Source organism: Myotis yumanensis, unplaced genomic scaffold, assembly GCF_028538775.1.
Source record: "Myotis yumanensis isolate MYYU_CA2020_CCGP unplaced genomic scaffold, mMyoYum1.0.hap1 SCAF_15, whole genome shotgun sequence".
NCBI classification, from domain to species: Eukaryota; Metazoa; Chordata; class Mammalia; order Chiroptera; family Vespertilionidae; genus Myotis; species Myotis yumanensis.
This window is the reverse complement of record NW_027223766.1, coordinates 41,310,084-41,329,981: the sequence shown is the minus strand read 5'-3', so window position 1 is coordinate 41,329,981 and position 19,898 is coordinate 41,310,084. Positions and strand designations below refer to the sequence as shown.

Here is a 19,898-nt window from a genome sequence, read left to right as displayed (position 1 = left end):
GAAACCCGACACAGAGCATGCGCAGGAGAGTCCGCTAACCCCTGGCCAGCTGAAGTGAAAGCTCCGGGGCTCTGGCTAGAATGACAAGCCCCTCCCCACTTTCTGATGAGCTGTCCTGCAAGGACCCAGCCTGCTGTGGCCTGGGCTTGTCCCCACCTTGATCCTCCTCTGAACTATACCACCAGGGAGTAGGCAGCATGAGCTACTTTTACAAAGAAAGGGCCATGAGCCAGGTCCTCATGGCCAATACCTTGTCCTTGAGCAGCATGTCCCTGCCTGAACGCCCCAGCCCCTCCAGCAGCCCCCACCCTGAGCAAAGCAAAGCAGCCTGGGGCTCCTACCATCTCTGTTGGTGTCCATCTGGCGGAAGATCTTTTCCGTCCTTTTCTCTGGGGTTGACTCATCCTCAGGCATCTTCATTACGGAGGAAACCATCTTGTAGATCGCCTGGAGGCAGAAACGACAGCGTGGGGTATCAGAAACATAGCTTGGAGGGGCCCACAGTAGCCCTATCATTAAACCTCCCAAACGCACGGGTGAGGTGAAGGGAATGTCCTCGCTTCACACGGAGAGCTAGCCCTGTCTCCGCTGATCTGCTGTGGAAAACAGGCACAGTCACTGATGGGAGAAGCCAGGCCGCAGAGCTCATGCCAGCACTGAAGAGCCTTCAGGAGGGACAGCTGGCGGGGAGATCCCTCGGGCCCCTGGGCAGCACACGTTAGGGTGCATATGGATGCCCTGGGAATCGTGACCATGCGGGGTCTGATTCAGGAGAGTGGGCTGGGGGCCTGAGGTCCTGCATCGCTAACAAGCTCCCGTGTGATGCTGATGCTGTCCTCTGAGGCCCGCGCTTCTAGGAGAAGGCTGCAGGTGGCATTCCTCAGGCCAGAGCGATGGGCTGGTGTCTGCTGTGGCCTCCAGCCAGGTCCTTCAGGGGGGCAAACACCTGACCGTCTGCAAGTGTGAGCCCCCGGCAGGCATCCCCCTCCATCCAATGCTCTTCCCTTTGTATGGCAATCGTCTCGCATTCCTTCTCAGTGAGCTCCCAACTATCCCCAAGTGGGAACAATCTGCCATCCAAGTTTGGGATTAAATAGTTATGCATCTCAGGCTGGAGATAAACTGGGTGCATCTGAAATCTGCTGAGCAAAGGAGGGTTCTACTGAAAGAGTTTTGTAAGAAGTACTGACGCTATCTCCCCCACCACTTGGGGACTCCCCCTTTGGTACTCAGTATGGAATTTAAGCGCCTGAAAGGAGTTTTAGAAAAAGTAGGTTTTGCTCCAGGATGGGCACAAAAATCTGGAAAGTTCTGGAACTTTTGGGGGCAGTGGAAGGAGGGAGGAGGGAGGAGAGAAAGGAAGGCAGCTGAGGGCAGGAAGCATCCAGATGGGAAATGTGGGAGCAGAATTGATACTAAAGGCTGAACTTACCTTTAGTCTTGTTTAGGATCAACCTGCCCCACGGCCCTAAAATGTTCTGGAGAAAGGAGGGTAAATATTCTAATCCTGGTGGTAAAATAAGAGTGAAAAATGGACTCACCCAGCGTGCTGACCCTGGGGCTGATCCCCGCCCTCCCCACTCCCCCTGTAGGGACCCCCAGGCCAGGCTTCTTGAGTCTGTCTTGAACCCATCAAAGCCCTCGCTGAACTCCAGAGCTGTCTCCACAGCGACTTCCTCTGGGAGAAAGATCAAGCTCACAGCTGTGGCCTTGTCTGGGATTATGGGTGCCATAGGGATAAACTTGGCCACAGTCAGCTTTCCCAAGAAACGTTCACTGAAGCAACAGGGGAGCCAGCCTCTGCCTTCCTCCTGGACCCCTGCTTGCCATCCCCTCAGCCCAGGTCTACACCTCCATCTCCTGGGGTTACAGTGCCATGTGCCCAGCGGTGGGATACCTGACTCCTTGGGGGAACTAAGAAAGGCTATAGAGCTAGAGCTATTTTTACAAATGGGAGAAAGAGACGCTGAGCGTTCACAGGCCAGGTAAATATTTAGTAACAGGAGTGGAGAGCAGAAGTCTTTCCACACCAGGGATGCCTTGAGGTCTAGCACCCTTTCCTTAGCTTTTAGCTTCATTTCTTCTACATGGAAGCTTTTCTGTAACTCTTGACCCAGTGTGTAACTCTTGAATCAGTGGCACCAATTGATGAACACACACACACACACACACACACACACACACACACACATCTCACAGGAACTGCAAACTTACATAATCTAAATGTTTTGTAAATCCACAAGCCCAGAAATCTTAAAACAACAACAAACAGGATCTAGAAACCAGTATCACACTAGATCATGTAAGTACAACCTCTTTAAAAGAGCAATCTGTGATGTGGGAAGAGCATGGATGAGCAACCTCGGGGCTTGTGGATTCAGGCCCCCATCCACAGACCCCAGGTTAAGAAAATGCCTGCTCTTCATTTACTCTCCCACCCCATACTCAGTCATTCATCCATTCACTCGGTCATGCATCAAATATTTATTGATCAATTATTATATACCACGCCTTATCATCTACCCCATCCTTGCCAACACGGTTTTACTTTTAAATAAGGCAGACCAACATTACTAAAATAAAGAAATGAATGTAAAACTATTTTTGAAAGCAGTGATACAAAGGAAGATGGGTGGTTTTATGAGGGAAATTAAACCTTGTCAGGAGAATAGGCTGCCCCAAGGAATGATGACTGAGCAAAAAGATGTAGAAGACACAGAGCGTAGAGAGGTAAAGGACAGAGGGAAACAGGTGTAGACACCTGAGGTGAGAGGAATGGTAAGAAGGCCAAGAGTGTGTGGGGAGTGTGGCTGGGGGTGTGGCTCCAGAGCGGGGAGAAACAGACCACTGGGACCTCACAGACCATGTTAAGGTCTTTGTATTTCTCCAATGAGCAACAAAAAGATGGAACTGCCAATAAATTTGAAATTTTTATCTACACTTACTTCCCAAATCCACCTCTATTCCTTATTTGCAAGCAACAGTGTTGAAAGAATTAAAATGGATTATTTATAGTTTAACATTTATTGAGTATCTACTATGTACAGGGGATGAGGAGTTAATCATCAACAAGACGAATATGCTCTTTCTCATTTTACATATCACCAATCCTCTGGCACAGGCTTGGGAGACATCATATTGAAGACCAAAAGCTTTCGTTTTTATGACCACCATTGAGGCGGGTATTGTGATTCTAGCAATGCCTTACTAATTGTTATGAAAGTCCTCACCTACGCTGTCTGGGTCCCATGGTGGCAGTAAGACCCACTCGTCTGAAGCATTTCTTGTAACTCTAAGCCGCTAAGAGTTGGACTCATAAAATTATCATGATGGGATTTGATGGGAAGTCAACTGGGTAATAATCTAGAGATTAATCCCTAGAGCTCTTGATTGAACAAATGAATGAAAGACCAAGTAAACAAATGAATTTGTTAGAGAATGAGGCTCTCACACTCAATAGCAGGTCTCCAAGAATTTTAGTCCTTAGCTATTAGGCAAAAGGAGTTGGGTTGGGACAGGGAAATAGGGACAAGTTAATACAAAACAAAACAAAAAACACAAAGGAAGTCAGGATGCTCTTCCATGAATATATTTGCAAATGGGGCTCTGGAATGGAGCAAGAAGCTAATGTCGGAGTACACTGTGGGGTTGAGGAGGAAGTGAGGGCTCCTTTAAGAGGCTCACATTTACAGATGGCTCTCATAGCCCTCAGACTAGGTGTTGCTGGTTTTTGTTTGTTTTTAATGTGCATCAACTCACAGATAGGAATTACATAAAACCAGGTCTATGACGTGGGTGGTACTAGAGTAGTGAGCAAAGAGCTGAGGTGACGAGACCCAGTGGTCCCCAGAGTGAGTAAGTAGATGACAGCCTGGCAAAATCACATTCAGGGAATTGTCTGTTCCTTTGCTCCCTTCCCACGGCATCAACAACCCAGAGCTGATTGCATTAGAACTTCCAAATCCAGGACTCCACAGTACAAGGAGGGAAAAGACACAACTCCAGACAGCAATCTGTAACAAATCATGTCTTTTATTAGCTCCAATTCCACCCCCACCCCCAAATTTAATGGGATTAAACCAGAAGAAGCCAGGCTACTTCCCTACTTTATTTTTAGCAACATCAATGAGAGGCCCAGCAGGGACATCCTGTTTTTAATTAAACTTGAAGAACCCTATTCTTGTCTCTGGGTAAATGCAGAGCTCTGGGGCCCAGCTCTGGCTCTGTCCCTCACAGGCCCTGAAGCCAGGGGTCTTACCAGCTTCCTCATGGCCTATATTTTTCTTCCCTTTTCCCTCTTGGAATGTTGGGAAGGAAGGACTCACACCCTAATCCATAAATTCTGTTGGGGGGCAGGCACGATTCCAGGAGTTAAGGCTCAACCCTCTGTCTGAAGAAAACCAGACTGACTTCTCAGATGCAGGGTCTTCTAACAGGAGGGACATCCAAGGCCCCACAACAACCAACCAAGGGCAAGAGAAGTTAAGCAGTGCAGGGCTGTTCTTGGATTACAGGTAAAGGTCAGCACCCTGCTTCGAAGGCTATTCCATACCCGGAAAGGAGGCCACGAGGGTCTTTCTTGGGAACACTTTTAAAACCGGGTGAAGATCTACATATCTGAATGGTGTAAGTGCTTATTTAGAACTATAAGAACATGTTAAATAATTAGCTTTCCTAATATTTGACATTTTTAAGCATAAAAATATCTATCATGTTCAGAAAATTTTACACATGAAGTTTGAAGCTTGTTGCCAATACAACAAAACAGCATACATATCAAATCACATATATGTCAACATATGTGTAACTATCTATTGAAAAAAATTTGCATTATTAACCGATATACCTAGTAAAGTGTTATACAAAGGCAGCTTCGAACAGCCTCTTCCAAATAACCCTTTTCCTGTCCTAACCAGACGTTCTGGAGTTGTGTTATAGGCCTTCACATATGGGGAGAAGCCAATGAGTGTTTTTGGAATGTGCACCTTGAAGTACCGGTGTAACATTTTATGATGTCCATTAACAGACATAGTAGAGGTGAAGATTTAGGTGGAATCTGTTTCTTCATCCATAATGGGGCTGAGGTTGTTGTGAGGATGAAATGAGATCATGCATGTGTACTTGGTTGACTAGTGTCCTGCAAAAATCCCTGTCTACCCACAACCTGTGAATGTGACCTCATTTGGAAATGGGTCTTTGAAGATATAATCAGGTTAAAATAAGATCATACTAGATTAGGGCAGGCCCCAATCAATTCGATGACTGGCGTCCTTAAAAGAAGAAAATTTAGACACGACATACAGAGAGAATGCCACGGATGATGGAGGCAGAGATGGGAGGACGCACCTGCAAGCCAAAAATCGCCCAAGATTGCCAGCCACCACCGGAAGCTAGGAAAGAGTCATGGGACAGATATCCCTCAGGATTCTCCAGAAGGGACCAACCTAAACCACACCTTGATTTTGGACTTCTGGCCTCCACAACTGTGACAGGATACATTTCTGTTGTTCTAAGCCACCCAGCTTATTGTAACTTGTCACAACCACCGTAGGAAATGAATACAGCATGGAGAGCACTTATGACTACGCCTAGCCCATAACATGCCCTGAGAAGATGAGACTTCCTGGAGGGAATGAAAGGAGAACAGTGCTGTGGCTGGAACTCGGCTTGGGAATATCCATGTTTAGAGGGAACAGGAAACGGAATAGGAGTCCACAGAGGAGACCAGGAGGGAACAGCCAGAGAGGGGTGCCTTTGGGAAGTAGACAACACTCATGTTGCAGATGGCATAGTCGATGCTAAGAGTTACAAACTATAGTGTGGCTTGTCAGGATAACATCAATCCCCTAATAAGAAAAAGGAAAAAACCAAATACAACGAATAAGCAAACACCAAAGTTAGCTCTAAGAGAAAGTCACTAGTAAAAGCGATTGCTTTCAAGAGTTTCCTACAGGAAAGAAATCTAAGTTGCATTCCAGAGTGACATCTGTGGTCCACATTCATAACTGAGAATTAGGCAAGAGTGTGGAGCTGAATTCCCAGGGGCATATCACAATGGACTAGAAGCTCTCCCCACCCCAATTTCTTTTTCCAGAATCAGAAGAGCACAGTGTTTCAGGTCCCCAAGGATTATAGCATCTATGCCGCCAACTTAAAAAGATTATTGGGAGAAAAAATTCACATGGCACTCAGAAGTGGTTCTAAGAAGGATGTGCAGAACTGCCTGGTCCTCGCTTTGGTTCTCTGTGGCACAAATATTCACAAGCTGGTTGTCTGAAATGGTCGCAGTTGGGGCTCTTTCGACCAGGTGGGGTTAATCCAGCCGTGGGCAAACTATGGCCCGCGGGCCGGATCCGGCCCGTTTGAAATGAATAAAACTAAAAAAAAAAAAGGACCGTACCCTTTTATGTAATGATGTTTACTCTGAATTTATATTAGTTCACACAAACACTCCATCCATGCTTTTGTTCCGGCCCTCACGTCCAGTTTAAGAACCCATTGTGGCCCTCGAGTCAAAAAGTTTGCCCACCCCTGGGTTAATCAGTGAGTTTGTTTGGTGCTCCTGGAGGGCAAACCTTTGCATGGCCACCACCATCGCCTCGCTTCCTCCTCATCTGGTTGCTGTAATTATATACCTTATTCATCACATGAGTGAATCAGAAGAGTAGTTATTTCCCCCCTACGGCTAAAAGAAACAAAAATGAAATCTTCTGTGATGGGCCACCAGTGTACACCCAGCCTCCTTCCTACAAAAGGTGTGAAGAGGTAAAGAAAAGGTATTCTGAAGTTCAGTCTGTCTTCATCAAAAGTGCCAATTAATCTGGAATTACAACTAGGAGGGAAAGTCTGATTCTGAGACAACAGTTATTTGAACACCAAGTATTTTTTTTTAAAAGCAACCAACATCTGAATAACAAATATGCTAATTAAAAATTATTCTAACATGGTCTTTAAAGTAAAATCCCTGGGAACTGCTATGGTTAGACTCTATATAATGTCAGTCTATATATTCCCTTCAGAAAGTCTCTGATTTGAACTTAAGAACAAATACAGACAGACCATCCCCAAACAGTCCCACTGCATGAAGTGCTCCTGTGGGCTCAAGTCCACAGTTCAGATTTGGGGAACTCCTGGCTTCAACCGCATTCTCTTCCAGAAAGATGATCTTTTATCTGAGTCCTGTGAACATCAGAGTAGCTACAAACTTTAGCTTCTTCCCAGATAGGCTGGTATTTAGCAGGAAAGACAACAAGTGAAGAAGGCCAGGAACCCAAGAACTTCTGTGAGTTCCACCAATTGGAGGTGTAGTTGGGTTACCTCCTTTTTCATTGTGAACATACATTTTATGTCTAGGTAAATTTAACTTAAAACTTAGTGGAAAATTCTCTACTGCCTTGATCTATAAATGAGAAATGACCTCCTTTTATTTTATAGGAAACATCCTGTAGAAGCTCTGGAAACTTCTATAGAATAATAGCAGCCAGCATTTATTGAGTAATAATCCATGACAGGTACTGTTCTAGGAGCTCTACTTGTAATAACTAAGTATCCCTTACAATGACCTGTGAGTCCGGTGCTATAATTAGTTTCAGTTCACAAATTATGAAAACAACGAACAGGAAGATTAAGTAACTTGCTCAAGAAAGTGAAGGAAAACGGAAATTGAAAAAGAGAGAGGCAAGGTAAGATTAACCAAGACATCAACTCTCACATGCCAATTCTTCTCTTGGTTCCCACTTCATCTTCGTTTTGGATACACTGATCATTCCTAACCAATGGCAATTCTATCATTATTTTAAGAGTCTCCGTTACTTTCTGAGAATAGAAGGGGGGACAGTTGACCTCCATGTTCTTCCTACATTCCCTCCCTGGAAGTGCTGTGGTCCCATTGATGGATTCCTAAATTCAGTGTTCCCTCATCTCCAAGATCACAGAGAACATCGAATCCAGTGGTTCTCGACCTGTGGGTCGCAACCCCTTTGGCGGTGAAAGGACCCTTTCACAGGGGTCGCCTAAGACCATCCTGCATATCAGATATTTACATTACGATTCATAACAATAGCAACATTACAGTTATGAAGTAGCAACGAAAATAATTTTATGGTTGGGTCACAACATGAGGAACTGTATTTAAAGGGCCAGAAGGTTGAGAACCACTGATCTAAGCATTCATGGTCCAATTGGCAATGCCACTCGTGCTCCTCGGCCCTTCCTCAGACACAGCCTGCACTGTGATGGGTGTGCGTACTCAGACCTGCCTCTGGCTGGGCCGGGGGACAGAGAACTGTGTAGGGCAGAAAGGAGTCTCCATCCTCTTGCAGCAGTGAGCTGACCCCACTGGGAAGGGAGGATCTGCTGTAACATGGGAAAAGGTCAGAGTTGTTATCTGGCTAAAGACTCCTCAGAGGTGATTTTAATGAAATAATAAAATACTGGGAATAAATCGTGTTCCTAAATTTGTCACTTACACAAACAAACAAACACATGAATGTAAAAATGTCCATTTAAGACTCTAAAAATAAATCTGCATATGGTTTTTCTTATTCATCCAGATGTTCATAAAGCACAAAATTATTTTTTTAAAAAGGAACATAACTGTGTTTTGGCATTGTGATAGACTGAATAATGGTCCCCCAAAATGTGTACATCCTAATCCCTGGAACCTATGAATATTCAGTACTTGCATAGTAAAAGGGATTTTGCAGATGTGATTAAATTAATGATCTTGACATGTAGAGATTATTCTGAATTATCTTACTAGCCACCAAACCACTGACCAGGACAGTCAGGAGAACTGAGTGGAAGAGGGAAGCAGAAGAGATACCCATAGGAATGGCAGTGTGAGAAGGACTCAGTCAATCCACTGTTGCTTGCTGTAAGGATGGATGAAAAGGGCCACAAGCCAAGGAATATTCCAGAAACTAGGAAAAGCAAGAAAACAGACTCTCTCCTAAAACCTTCAGAAGGAACACAACCTGTGGACACTTTGAGTTTTAGGCCACTGAAATTGATTTCAGACCTCTGACCTCGAAAACTGTAAGATAATCACTTTGTGTTGTTTTAAGCGACTAAGTTAATGGTAATTTGTTATAGCAGCAAGTGGAAACTAATACAGTGTAGTTCAGTATGACAGAGTCCACATTAGAGTCCTTCCTACCAATGTTGGGAAGTACAAAAGATTTCAGCTTGCTGACATGAAAAATATTCTGTAGATACCAACGCTAAACTATAGGAAGCAACATCAAGAAAGGAAAACTAGAAAATTTATGGAGTGTGGGATTTCAAAGGGTGAGGGTGGGGTGAGGGGTTGGGAATAAAGTATGAAGTTTGGGAATATCCTAGAGTAAATGCCAATTCAGAATCACTGAAAACTGGGAATTAACATAAGAAAGAGACAGAATACATGAGTAGTGAGTTTGCAAAGTAGCAGAATAGAATAGCACAGCCCTTAATAGGAAAATGGTTCTAAATTTAATTTAATTTTACTGGCAATTTGGAAGTCACATCACAATGCTGCAATATTATCTCTCTACCGTCATGAATATTAATCATCGGGGTGCAATGCTGCAGGAAACAACTGAGGAAATTTGAGCTTTCCATTTGCAGGCTTCTTAAAGACTCTGGGTATATATATGTGTTTACTAAGGAATCTGTACCCTCCCAGTTGTGACCTGGAGACTTACTGTGGGCCTGCGAGTGCCCTGAGCTACTTCACAGAGAAGAAGATGCCTTGTCAGGTTGAACGCTCCTTCAACTTATGATCACTCTGTACATTCCGTGTTGGACATGGAGGAAGTCAGCAGGGGCTCACTCAGCAAGTGCTTACTGGCCCCTCCTGCACTTTCTCTGCAGAGTTCCCGCTCTCCCTCGCAGCTGGATTCCACGGCACGGGAGAGCCCATTTCCCTCCCTATACCTGGTACTACTGACGCCCAGTGCCAGCCACTTAGTAGGTGCTTCATCCCAGGTGCAGAATGGATGTGTGAACGCATTGCTTTCTAAAAGCCCGTGTGGTCTGGGGGGTCTTCCTCTTCATCAGTACTGGCCACCAAACCACTGGCCAGGACAGCCAGGAGAAATGGGCAGAAATGCTGAACAGAAGAGGACACAGTGGCTGCGCCTTTTTCTTAGGTCCCAATCCGGAAGCAATTCTCTCCAGGAGGAGAATGTCCTTGTCCCTCTCCCTGCAGTGGGGCAGGGAGCCCCGGGGGACACAGCTCTCCCAGATAAAAAGGAGAGACGAGATAAAGCTACTAGAATGACTCACCTTTTACATTTTAATTTTTGTTCAATTAGCAAAGATTAAGAAAAAATGGGAAAAGTGAAACCATACGGGGCACCCTTCCCTCACTTTGGGAGAACATTTGGAAAAAACAATCTGGCAGAGGGTATCCAAGCCGAAGAGATAAATGCTCATTCCCTTTGGCCCAGTAAGTGCACTGCTGGGAATTTATTCTAAGGGAATAATCCTAAATATAGAAAATGTTTCATGCACAAGAATTATTCGTTACTTTATTTTTAAAAGTTACAACACTACGTGCAATAATGAAAACTGGAAACAACCTAAATATCCAACAATAAGGGAAAATCAAGTATATTATAGTATATGATTCTTATGCGCCTTTAAAATATCTTTATGAAAAGTTTTTATAACATTAGAAATGTTTGTGTTATGTTAAGTGAAAATGGCAAGACACAAAATTTTATGTACATTATGAAATTGACATTTCTAAATGCATGGAAGTAGGAGTAGGAAGATATATTAGAAAATTATTAGCAATGATACTCTTTTATATTTTTCTATACTGCCCATATTTTTACAGTAGACATTATATTTGTTATACATTTACCCTTGGGGCAGGGGAGAAATTCTTTATTTTTGTTTAAGATCCCTGTCTCTGAGGGATCAATTTAACACAATTTATTCATAGTTACTGCTCAGGATGAAGGAAGAGCCACTGGTGGCCCAAGCAGAAAGGAGACCCAGTGGCGGATCTTGCAGAGTTTCCTAATACAGAGCCATCACCTGGATTCCTGCTCCACATCCCTGCACTGTGTGCAGTTGTCACTCTACCTGCCGTGTGGGTTCCGTCCCACCGGCCCAGGAGCAGACCCCAGGCCTCGGCCACAAGGCTCACTAACAAGTCAGTCCGTCTGGCTCTCCCCTTCGTTTCTGTGAGCAGGTCTCCTTGGTTCCTGGAAAGCAAGAGCCACACCTCCACCCTCTTCCTCACCAACAGCGGGAGCCTTTCTGTCTCCTCCTGTTACATCCACCCCCATTCCTTCCAGAGTCTTTCTGCCGCCCCCCCCCTGCCCCCCGTTATCCCAGGGGCTCTACCTCTGAACCCAGATGTCCTGGCACGAGTGCTGGCCTCTGTGACGAGCTCTCCAGGAAGCCAAACGCCCACTTTCTTGGACCTGCTGTCTGCAGCCAGGTGCTTCCCTATTGTGCCCACTCATCTGCCAAGATAGTGAGCAACCGCCAGCCCTCCCTGGTGCCACCGCCCACCTGGCCCTTCTGATTGCCTGCGGCTGGGGCTCTCCTGATCCTCTCCGTGTCCCGGTCGCCTTAGGTTTGTCTCTGGGTCCCGCTCACTGCTGATCATGTTGACCTTGCCATGACCATAGCTTCTTTTTCCCTTTCCCACCCTTCCCACGAGGAGAATGTGGCCGACACCAGGGTCCCTTCTGTTCTGGGTGAATGACTTGGGGAAAGAAAAGGAGTGCCTCCTGCTGAAATGATGGAGACCCCATTCTACGTGTGTATCTCTGACCAGACAGAACCGAGGCTAGGGATCCCTGCTTTTACTCAAGAGTCTAATAAAGATAGAAATGAAGATGGTGATGATGAGCTTTACCCATGGCTGGTACTGTGCTAAGCAATGAACCTGGAGAGTCACATGTAATCTTAAAATAACCCCACAACATGGGTGGGCTCTGTTGGCAGTTCCATGTTACAGATGAGGCCAACGAAGCTCACGTAGGTGAACGAGGTCAAAGTCACAGAGGTAGTGACTGAAAGAGACAAGATTTGAACCCAGGCCACAGTTTGATCATTAAATGACCACTGCAGGAGATATAACCTCAAAAGGCAGGTCATTGCAATGAAGGGATAGAGGTGCCATAATGAGCATGACCAACTGCAGACTGCATGTCCAGCTGTAGGGTGGCAGTCACCGCAAAGCCCCAGGTGCCTTACACCAGGCAAGAATGGGAGCCCAGCATTGCCAGACCTCCTGAGTTTTCAAGAGATGCCAACCAATCTGCATTTTTATGTGCAACCTCCCTGTTTAGTAACACGGGTTCAACATTCTCAAAAACACGGGTAGGCCAAATATGCACTGAGCACTACTGTGCCCCTTTCAATTCTAACTTGTAGCTCATGTTCTTCTCTTTGAATGAATATATATATATATTACACCTTTTAGTGGGCTACATACCTGCACAATCTCTAGCATTTCTGCCTTGCTGATGTAACCGTTTCCATCCAGGTCATACATGCTGAAGGCCCATTTCAGCTTCTGCTCCAGCTTGCCCCTCGATGTCACACTCAGGGCTATGATGAATTCTCTGAAGTCTATTGTCCCGTCTCCATTGGCATCGAAGGTGCGGAAGACGTGCTCTGCAAACTTGGAAGCATCCCCGTAAGGGAAAAAGTTCCCGTAAATTTTCTTAAACTCTTCCATCGACAAATGTCCGCTGGGGCAGTCTCTCAGGAAGCCTTTGTACCACTCCTGGATCTCGTGCTCCGTGAAGTCCGTGCTCTCCAGCAAGTCCTGCATGACCTCTGGGCGCAGCTTGCTGTTCTGTTTCCCCATCCTGGCGGCAAGGGTTCAGCTGGAGCTGGAAAAGAATAGACATCAGTTTGAGACTTGCTCTTTAGAGGCACATTTTATCATCTGTGATTGTTCCTTTGGGGAAAAGAAAGAAACTCTATTTTAGTCTAATAACATTGTCTAGGTTTTCCAACACCGTAGTCAGCCAAACAAAACGATAGAAAGACAAGCAGGCAAACGATGCGGAGCAAAAATATCACTGATCAGACACTGTTATTTCTTTTATACGGAGCCAACCTGAAAACAAGAGATGCATAATGAAAGGAGAGAGAGAGAGAGAGAGAGAGAGAGAGAGAGAGAGGCGCGCTGGCTACTTAATTCTGCCTTATCTATTTGGAAGAGGCCATGGCTGGCTTTAAAAAAAAAATAGGTTCTAACACTGAGTCCAAGAATAAGAAGGGAGAATTAAAGGAGAGGAAGAGAGAGCAAAAGCGATCATGTAATTGCTAGAACATTTACAAGTAAAATGCTGCTTGCATACCTGCTGAATAGTATAAACACAGACATGAGTAAGGAAAACAGAAACCTGCCTAATACCATTAAAGCTACCAAGCTAAGTCAACTATTCAAGTTCACGAAGTCAAGTCACTGTCAACACAGGGTTTAGATGTAAAAGATCATGCTTCATTATGGTGTTTTTTTTTTTTATGTCTAATGATTGTGGCTCATGGGATAGGCCAAACTTTCCTTTCTAAAATACATATTACTTCATATTTTCTTAGCCTAACAGCAGCACACCTCCCCAGTAAGATAGCAAAAAAACTCGGGAGTGCATAGAGGAGAAGGTCAGCATCATTTCACATCTACTTTTCTAAGGCAATCTTGCTGGTATTATTCTGCTTCAATTTCAGATCCAAAGACATGGACCAAAAATGAAGGGATAGAAAAGATGTGTCACCCCAGCTGGTTTGGCTCAGTGGATAGAGCGTCGGCCTGCGGACTCTCATTTCACATCTAAATACTTAGAGGTAACCACTGCTGGCATTTGAGGGGTGTCCTTCCAGATTTTTTGAATGCATACTTATTTAAATATGCTATTAACAAATGTTTTAATGCATTTACATTTTTAAAAAACAAGTATATATATATATACATATATATATATAACACCTTTTAGTTACATATTTTTAAACTAAAAATAGTATGGTATGAAGAATAAAGGCAACTTTTATTCGATGGGAAAATACCAGTAATTACTGTCTTTCCCATTCACATACTAGTAGCCATTCAGTGTTTATTGAACGCAATATACCAGATGTGTTTCTGGCACTGCAGATGCAAAGAAAAGTAAGACATTTCCCCTCCTCTGTAAAGGACACCCAGTTGTGTACTAGGTGTACCGGTTAATAATGCAGATTTTTTTCAATAGATGGAGTTACACATATGTTAATATATGTGATTTGATATGTATGCTATTTTGTTGTATTGACAACAAGCTTCAAAAACTTCATATGTCAAATTTACTGAAGGTGTTAACATCATAGATATTTTTATGCTTAAAAATGTCGAATTTTGTGCCCAAAAAAGAGCATTTGCGGGAAGTTTTAATTCATTACTTTATTTGGAAGAAAAGTGCTGCTGAAAGTTATCGTATACTTCGGGAAGCTTATGGTGAACATGCTCCCATCTCAAGGTACTTGTGAACGCTGGTTTCAACGCTTTAAAAGTGGTGATTTCGATGTGAAAGACAAAGAACATCCAGGTCAACCGAAAAAGTTTGAAGACCAACAATTACAAGCATTATAGGATGAAGATGCGTGTCAAACTCAGAAACAACTTGCAGAAAGATTAAACATGGCTCAGCAAACACTTTCTGATAATTTACAAGCAATGGGAAAGATTTGAAAGGAAGGAAAATGGGTGCCACATCAACTGAACGAAAGACAAATGGAAAACCGCCACGGTCCCACCGAGCACTTGCACCTGCTGCTGGCGCCCGCACCTGCTGCCAGTGCTGGCCCCACTCGGACCCGCTGCCGGTGCCTGACGCAGGCCCTGATTGCTCAGCACTGTCAGCAGGTGCAAGCAGCGACTGCCGGCCCCGATCGGCCCTCAGAGTTCTCCACCTCCCCCTGCTCCTGAGGGACGACTGGGGCTGGCAGCCGCCTCTTGCACCTGCTGTCAGCGACGGCCCTGCTCACACCTGCTGCCGATGCCGGAGCCACTGCTCGCACCCACCGCCGGCACCCGGCGCTGGTCCCGATCACTTGGCACCATCAGTGGGTGCAAGCAGTGGCTGCCGGCCTTGATCGCCCTGAGGGCTTTTCCACCTCCCCCTGCTCCTGAGGGGCGATTGGGGCAGCAGCTGCCACTCACACCTGCTCACGGCGCTGGCCCCGCTCACACCCACTGCTGGTGCCGGCCCCAATCGCTCTGCACTGCCAGCGGGTGTGAACGGGGCTGGCACGGTCAGCGTGTGGGAGTGGCAGCAGCAGGAGCGGGGCTGCCGGCAGACAGGGGACCGGGGGCCGTGGTAGGAGGGGCCAGGCGGAGGCGAGGAGGATGAGCCGAGACCCACCCCTGTGCCCACTGCAGCCTCGTAGCCCACAGTTCCTTTCAAGGTGCATGAATTTGTACACTGGGCCCCTAGTATATAATAATAAAAGTGTAATATGACAATTAGACTGGACGTCCTTCCGGACGAAGCCAGGGTTTCGAGGGAAGCCCGGGTCCCGGGTGCCTGCCGGTGACTGGAGGGAAGCCCGGTTCCTGGGTGACTGGAGGGAAGCCCAGGTCCCGGGTGCCAGAGGGAAGGAAGGCCCACTCTTGCACAAATTTCATGCAGCGGGCCTCTAGTACAACATAATAACCTAATAATATGTATATACTGTGAAACGATCATCACAATAGGATTGGTTAATGCCAACCACCACACATAGTTACAATTTTCTTCTTGCGATAGAAACTTTTAAGATCTACTCTCTTAGCAACTTTCAAGTATACAAGGCGGTATTGTTTACTAGTCACCATGCATTACATCCCAGAACTTATAACTGGAAGTTTGCACCCTTTGACCACCTTCACCCATTGCCCCCACCTTCTACCCTTGGGGTCTCTTATATTGAATTGTCTGTGTACCTGACTGTTGCTCCCTCTAAAATAAATTCCTGGCGGGCAGCGTTTGCATCTCACACTGCTCAGACTTCTTTCATAATAGCCACAGTTCAGGATGTGACAAGCACCCCTTAGTAATTGCCCTGGTGACTTTGGTTTTCCGAGGTCTGCACTGGAGGCAGACCTAGTCCGTCTCCGGCTCCCAGGCCGGCTTCTCGGAGGGGCAGGGAGAACAGAGCAGGCAAGCATCTTATTACGCAAGAGTTGAATTTTATTATGCATAAAACTCAACTCCAACTCCACTGGAGCACAAACAGAATTCATAAATGGAAGCTTCCAATCACTTTCACTCCCCTCTCATGTTGTTGTTTTTTTCTTCTTCTTCTTTTTCCTGAAGGAATACAAGCAAAGATAGAGAGGCTGGTTTTTATTAGGATTGTCAAACTGTCATTTAGTTGCTAAGTTGGCAATTTGCCCGAGGCAAGAATTCAGAAACATGAGGTAATACATAATACATGGGTTTACAGAGCTCTGAAACATTTGCTGGAATTTACAAGCAATTCTGAGTTTTCCTTTTGGGGAGTTCTTCGGAATATAGCTCTTTGGTGTGGTGTTCCATCAAATCACCATTATTATGCTTTTTATGACACTGTGGTTCTGTGCACATCACCGTGTGTCTGGCCTTGTGGGGGCGGGGGGGGGGGAGGGGGAGAAGAAAGTGCCATTCCAATATTTAAATCCACTCTCTTAAGAAATGATCTACTTCCCCAAATATATAAAACCAAACCAAAGTTCCTTTCCCAATGTTTAAAAAAAGCTCTTCTCATTTATTAGCTGTTTTGCACCAGAAACAAATGGCCTCAACATCTGGGCTACGTCTCCCACTGAGACTGATGTGTGTGCAGCTATTTTTCGGCAAACAGTAATTAAACCACATTTACAAGTTCATTAGCACAGACAGGCCATCGCACAAACAAGGGAGAAGAGTGTGCGGGGAGTTCTTTGGGGAGCGGGTGTTTACGATTTAGTCCAGAACGTGTCTCAGTAGATAACTACAAACGCGCTGCGACCCACGGTGTCTGAGCTTGCGAAAACCATCTGGACTTGGTTAGTCCGAAGGACAAAAACCTCAGGGGACATGTGATAGAGTTGCAGTCCCAGGGGAGGAGAGGAAAGAGAGAGGCATGCCCGACCATACATTTTTTCTATTGAAAGACGGGAATTTCTGCCTGTTTGAGTGGAAGAGGGAGGAAAAATCACATCAGGGAAATGCCACATTGATTAGCAGTCAAGAGAAAAATAGTCTGCAGACAAAAGTTGCACCTCAGGTGAAACCTTTTTCAATACTCCACACAGCCATCAGAATACTTATTTTGTGCCAGGAGAACATGATGGGGGGAAATCTCAGGCCACTGAATAAAAATGCTTGGGTCCAAAGCCCGGCTCCGTTGTTGCCTAGACTCTTGGGTAACTCGCTGAACTTCTTGGTGCACCTCAGTTTTCTCATCTTTACAATGGATCCAGTAGTATGACTTTGTATCTCACTGATGTGATGTGAGAATTAAATGAGACAGTCATATATGTAAAGCTCCAGCATTCAGCTAGGCCACACACCATGCAAAATGAAAACCGTGTCTTACCCTTGACGGCCCTTCACGTAGGATTCTATTGAACCTTTCCGGCAATCCTGAGTGGGAGGCAGGAAGGCTTTCCATATTTTATAAGCAAAGAAATGAAAACTCAGAGAGGTTAAGTGACTTGTCCCAAGTCACACAGCTTGTGAATGAGAGAGCCAAATGGTAAGTTCGAGTTGTACGTGGCTGTCTACTGGTTTTTTCCTACTATGCCAGACTAGCTCCAGGAACAAAGGACACAGAAATTAAGACAACAGTCCCCTAAAAAAGTCAGAAAGAAGCAGTGAGGAGAGAGGAGACAGCTTCCTACTGGCACTCATCTATTCTACACATATGTGCTGAGTGTCTGCTGGGAGCGAGACATGGGTCTAGGCACTGGGGGCTCAGCAGGAAGCCAACAGGCCAAAACCCTGTTCTCATGGAGATGGTGCAGGAGACATACAATAAATTGGATAAATAAGTGAAATGCTAGATGGAGGTGTGCCACGGAGAAAAGTGAAGAAGGAAGGGGGTCAGGGAATACCAAGGTGGGTGGATGGTTGTTTATTATATAATAAAAGGGCAATATGCAAATTGACCCTATAAGGTGGAACGACTGGAACGACCGCTCGACCAGTCACTATGAGGCACACTGACCACCTCGCGGTCCCTTCCCTAGCCGGCAAGCTCCCATTGCCCGATGGATGGCAAATGGGGAGCTCGGGGTGGGTGGTGAGGGACCCAGGTGGCGCCAGGCCAAGGCCCTCTCCCCGCCGGTCACCCCACACCTGAGCAGGGAGAATGGCCGACCTCTCGGCCCCTCCCCACGGTCAGCAGGCTCTGATCGCCTGATGGCTAACGGGGAGCCTGGGGTAGGTGGCGGCAGGGGGCAGGGCTGGCTGCCGGCAGCTGGGGAAGATGGCTCTGATCGCAGGCCAGACCTAGGGACTGTACCCGTGCACAAATTTCATGCATTGGGCCTCTGGTTTTAAATAAGAAGCCAGGGAAGGCCCCACTAAGAAAGTGATATTTGAAAAAGACCAGAGGAAGTGAAGGTGGTAGCCATGGAGATATCAGGGAAAAACTATTCCAGGCGGAGAAAACAGCAAACGAGAAGGGTCTAGAAGAGGAACATGCTTAGCATGCTCCAGGATATGGGGGAGGGGAGGGCAGGGCAGGAGAAAGTGAAGGAAGAGAGATCAGAATCGTGACGAGGGCCAGATGATGTGAGACCTGGGGTGACCGGAAGGACTTGGGCTTCCACTCCAAGTGAGACGGAGTCTCTGCACGACTTTAGCAGAGCGGTGATGGGAGTGATTTATATTCTACCAGGACCGCTCTGGCTGTGGTGCTGAGAGTAAGCTAAGGAAGGGTGAGGACAGAGGTGGGGATACCAGCTTGGTGGCCACTGCAGTGATCCAGGCAAGAGATGAGGGTCGCTGGAGCTGGTGGTAGTGGCAAAGGAGGTGACAATTAGACCAAACGTTTAGGAGTTAACAGAATTGGATAACGTAGGGTGTGAAAAAAGGGAGCAGTCCAGCTTAACTCCAAGGCGTTGCCTAAGCAAATATCAGGGTGAAGTTGAAACGTGCTGAAATGGGCAAAGGGCAGGAGAAGCGGAGCATATGGGTGAGGCAGGGCATGGGTATCTGTGCTCAGTTGTGCACGTGTTAATTCTGAGATGCCTAATGTACATCCCATATAATGTATGTCAGTGATGGCGAACCTATGACACGCGTGTCAGAGGTGACATGCGAACTCATTTTTTTGGTTGATTTTTCTTTGTTAAATGGCATTTAAATATATAAAATAAATATCAAAAATATAATTTGTTTTACTATGGTTGCAAATATCAAAAATTTCTATATGTGACACGGCACCAGAGTTAAGTTAGGGTTTTTCAAAATGCTGACACGCCAAGCTCAAAAGGTTCGCCATCACTGATGTATGTAGTATATATAACATATCTCTGTTAATTTTTGCTGAGTCTGTGCTACCTTTAAGTGCAATGCACATCGATTCTGTTGCCGCCCGCATTCTGTTATTCAGTAACTCACTCTGACAAGGGTAATGTGGAACTGCCCAGCCTATTTTGGGTCACATCCAGTCTCCCAAACAATAAATCTGGGGTTAATATTGACCACAGATGAAAAAGGAAAATATACAAAAAGAGAAGACATCAAACCACCAACCGAGAACCATGACCAGGAATCTAAAATATGAAGTGAACTTTCTATTTAAGAAGAAGAAGAAGAAGAAGAAGAAAAAAAAGCACAGCTCCTAAAAGTGATGCCACAGGGAAAGGAAATGGCGACTGGCGGCAGCCTGTGGAATGCGTGTGCGCCCTTCTTTGTTGTTGTTTTTGTCTCTGCGGAGAGAAAGATGGCAGCATTTCA

General features: G+C 45.7%; 1 protein-coding gene across 5 annotated transcripts in view; it reads right to left on the bottom strand.

The window, feature by feature from the left end:
• NCALD (neurocalcin delta) overlaps nt 1-19,898 on the bottom strand; it is a 316,714-nt gene that overhangs the window by 4,472 nt on the left and 292,344 nt on the right. For all 5 annotated transcript variants that reach the window (XM_070392674.1, XM_070392671.1, XM_070392672.1 and 2 more), the window contains 2 exons: nt 12,440-12,842; nt 342-447 (listed from right to left, as the gene is read on the bottom strand). In XM_070392674.1, coding sequence (XP_070248775.1) covers nt 342-447; nt 12,440-12,817 — 484 coding nt within the window. In that variant the 5' untranslated portion in view covers nt 12,818-12,842. The remainder of the gene's footprint in view (nt 1-341; nt 448-12,439; nt 12,843-19,898) is intronic.